Source organism: Aythya ferina (assembly GCF_964211825.1).
Source record: "Aythya ferina genome assembly, chromosome: 31".
NCBI lineage: Eukaryota > Metazoa > Chordata > Aves > Anseriformes > Anatidae > Aythya > Aythya ferina.
Window position 1 is genome coordinate 972,665 of NC_140328.1, and position 3,733 is coordinate 976,397.

The window sequence follows — 3,733 nt, forward strand, 5'->3', positions numbered from 1 at the left end:
GCAAACATGACGCCCATCTACAAGAAGGGCTGGAGGGCAGACCCGCGGAACTATAGGCCTGTCAGTTTGTCCTCAGTGCCAGGGAAACTTATGGAACAGATTATCTTGAGAGTCATCACGCAGCACTTACAGGGCAAGCAGACAATCAGGCCCAGTCAGCATGGGCTTATGAAAGGCAGGTCCTGCTTGACGAACCTGATCTCCTTCTATGACAAAGTGAAGCATTAGCATTAACATTGAAGTTCTTGCCTCTTAAAAATGAGTGACAGTGCATGTCCAGGTGAAGCCACAATCCTGTTTGATGCTGGAACAACCTTCTTCAGAGCCATAGAATATCCTTTGCTTTTATTTTCATAGAATTAACGTCTAGTCACAATCTCTCCCTCCTTGCATAGATCTGAGGATAGCTTCGATGCAGAGAGCACAGCGCAGCTTCAGTACATAAGGATTTTATATCTGCACCACAGTAGCCTAATAAACAAAAACCACGTTACATCAGTCAAGTCCCAGGTTTACAATACGCAACATTTAAAGAATTTGTAAAGCCCAAACCAAACAAGTTACCAGGGACTGGAAAGTGCTACCGCTCTGCAAGGAAGTTTTGTTATGTTGCTCACTGCCTGCTATGTCTCCTCATATCCCTCCATGAGCCTAGGAGATGTCCTTCTGTAGCCTTGTACTTGGCATTGCCCTTACCCACATTGCACTGATCCAGGAGGAGCCCTAAATCCCACTGGAGGGACAGGATCTCCCTTCCCAGAGGCTGGGCTCAGGGCCTGACTGTTGGACTTCATGGGACACACCAGGGTTTCCTCAGCATCAAGACCACCTTTACTTGGCCTGGTATCCCCATCATCACTGCTTGCACTTTTCTGCTCTAACAAGCCCATGGGGGGGCTTTGTCAGGAACGTCCCTCAGTGGGACTCATTAACGCCGTGAGAGGCTTTGGTGTTTGCATCTGTATTCTCTACTTGAGAAATGTCTTCTATTTCCTCTCAGTGTCTGAGGCTCCTGGGCTTTGCCCAAACCCACCGGGAGGGTCAGTAAAACGCCTTGGGCTGGGCCTGTGCTGCTGAGCTGGGACAGCTCATGGCATGGAGGGACGGAGCTCCTGGCAAGCAGGCAGCAATGCAGAGACACAGCTCTGTCCAGGTGTATCTCCTCTGCAAGGTGCAGCAGGGCTGGGGGCACTGCCTGCAGCAGGCATGGGAAAAAGAGAGAACTGGGAATGAGGTTCAGAGCATCCTGGGGGGAAATGCAGGGGAAGAGCTTGCTGGGGGAGAAATCTTCACAGCCACCTCCCCATGGTAGGTCTCTGGGTGCAGGGCAATGCCACTGTGCACCCCGCCAGGCTCTCCTCGAGCTGGCACAGCCCTCAGCCGATGGGAGCTGTCAGGAGGACGCTCGGTGTTGGAGTTGAAGGGCAAGCAGGGCTTGTGTGCTGCAGGGTCAGCATGCAGGGCCTGAGGGCTCCCTTCTCTTGGGGCCAGCTGCAGCTCTGAAGCTAGAGATGGAGACAGCGGTGTCCAGGGCTGTGGTGCAGAGCAGGGTCCCTGCTGTGCTCCAGGGGCTGTGTGCTGGGGCAGGGGCTCTGCTGCCTGCCAGGCTCAGCACTCAGCCTGCCCGGGGAGCTGCCCAGGGGCTGTGGTGAGAAGCTTTGAATGGAAGGATGCTCCCCAGCAGGGCAGGGCAGGATCCTGCTGCTGCCCAGAGTCTGCTGCCTGGGGCAGTCTGCTTACAGCCCCACACCTCTGCAGGGCATTGCACAGTAGAACTGCAAGGCAAGAGCTACCTGAAGGCAATGCAATTTCTACAGTCTCTGTTTCCATTTTTCTGACTGCGTGCTGAGGCAGAGGGATGGTAATGGAGTAGTAACATCTGTATTAGAGACTAAGGCTCCTTGAGCATTGCTGCCGCTTTGAGGCACCTTTATTGTTTCTTAAGGGATTATTTGACCTTCTCCTCATGTTCTGAGATCGGAGAGATGTCCTTGGCCTGTGGACTTCTCAGATGACTCCTGGTTCCCTTGTACATGATGCTGTAGACCAGGACTGCCTGCTGCAGAATCCACAGCACAGCCCCCTGCTTGTTGTAGCACCCTCAGAGCAGCAACCAGAGGTAAGCTAAGGAGCTGCAGAAAGCTCTTCCTGAAGTCAGTGATACAGTGTGGTGTTTGTGGGGTATTCTACGAGACATGCAATGGATTTTGGTCAGAGAAGAAATTAAATTTTGCACTGTCTTTGCTTCGTTTGGACAGGCTCCCTTGCTCAGAGATAGTAAATGTGTAACAGCAGCTCCATCACTGAGTTCCTCCTCCTGGCATTCACAGACACATGGGAGCTGCAGCTCCTGCACTTTGGGCTCTTCCTGGGCATCTATCTGGCTGCCGTCCTGGGAAACGGCCTCATCTTCACTGCTGTAGCTTGCAACCATGTCCTCCACACCCCCATGTACTTCTTCCTCCTCAACCTCGCCCTCCTTGACCTGGGCTCCATCTCCACCTCTATCCCCAAAGCCATGGACAATTCCCTTTGGGGTACCAGGGCCATTTCCTATGCAGGATGTGTTGCACAGATGTTTCTGCTAATCTTTTTCAATATTGCAGAATTTTCTCTTCTCACTGTCATGGCCTATGACCGCTACATTGCCATCTGCAAGCCCCTGCACTACGGGAGCCTTCTGGGCAGCAGAGCCTGTGCCACCATGGCAGCAGCTGCCTGGGGCAGTGGCTTTCTCCATGCTGTGATGCACACTGCCAATACTTTTTCACTGCCTCTCTGTAATGGCAATACCCTGGACCAGTTCTTCTGTGAAATCCCCAAGATCCTCAAGCTCTCCTGCTCAGACTCCTACCTAAGGGAAGTTCAAGTTCTTGCGGTTACTGCTTTTCTATTTGGGGTGTGTTTTATTTTCATTTTACTGTCCTACGTGCAGATCTTCAGGGCTGTGCTGAGGATCCCTTCGCAGCAGGGACGGCACAAAGCCTTTTCCACATGCCTCCCTCACCTGGCTGTGGTCTCCCTCTTTCTCAGCACAACCGTGTTTGCCCACCTGAAGCCCCCATCAATTTCCTCCCCTCCCCTGGATCTTGTTCTGGCATTTCTGTACTTGGTGGTGCCTCAAGCAGTGAATCCCCTCATCTACAGCATGAGGAACCAGGAACTCAAGAATGCCATGTGGAAACTGATGACTGGCAGGTTTTCTTGAGCAATATACTTCCTGCCTTCTTCTATAAGTCACTCATAATGTTTCTTATGGTAGGCGAAGCCTGTCCGTCTAACGTAATTGTTTTGTTTGTTTGTTTGTTTGTTTGTTTTCCTGTTGTATCCCATCACATGTTGTCCAGAAAGAAATATAATTCTTCATTTTGCTTCTGTATGTAAAGCAATTAAAGTATCCTTTCGTCTTATATCCTTCCTGAGACCTTTTCTGTGACTGCAGTGGCAGTGCCCATGTGCAGAGTTGGAGGAGAAAGTAGCCGTAGCCCAGCAGTACGGCCAGGGAGCACTAACTCTGGTCCATCCAGAGCTGCTCTCCTGCCACTGCCACCCTCTCCTTCTGAGCCCTGCTGGTGGTGTAAGGCCCAGCTGCTCCTGTAGCTTGATGCCAGAGCTGCTGTGCGGCTGTGCTGAGACTGCAGGCAGGGACAGGCAGTCGGCACTTGGGTGACACAACTGGCCTCCAAAACAGCATTTCCCCCTGTGGGAGGCAGTCAGAGGCAGGGCCTTGTCC

The 3,733-nt window shown here is 52.1% G+C and overlaps 1 protein-coding gene across 1 annotated transcript; it reads left to right on the forward strand.

The window, feature by feature from the left end:
* Positions 1-2,281: 2,281 nt before the first annotated feature.
* LOC311425538 (olfactory receptor 14C36-like) lies at positions 2,282-3,208 on the forward strand (the record flags this gene model as incomplete). Its single annotated transcript, XM_084501482.1, has 1 exon — positions 2,282-3,208. The coding sequence occupies one exon, from the start codon at positions 2,282-2,284 to the stop codon at positions 3,206-3,208; it is 927 nt and encodes a 308-aa protein (XP_084357608.1).
* Between the last annotated feature and the right edge of the window lie 525 nt (positions 3,209-3,733).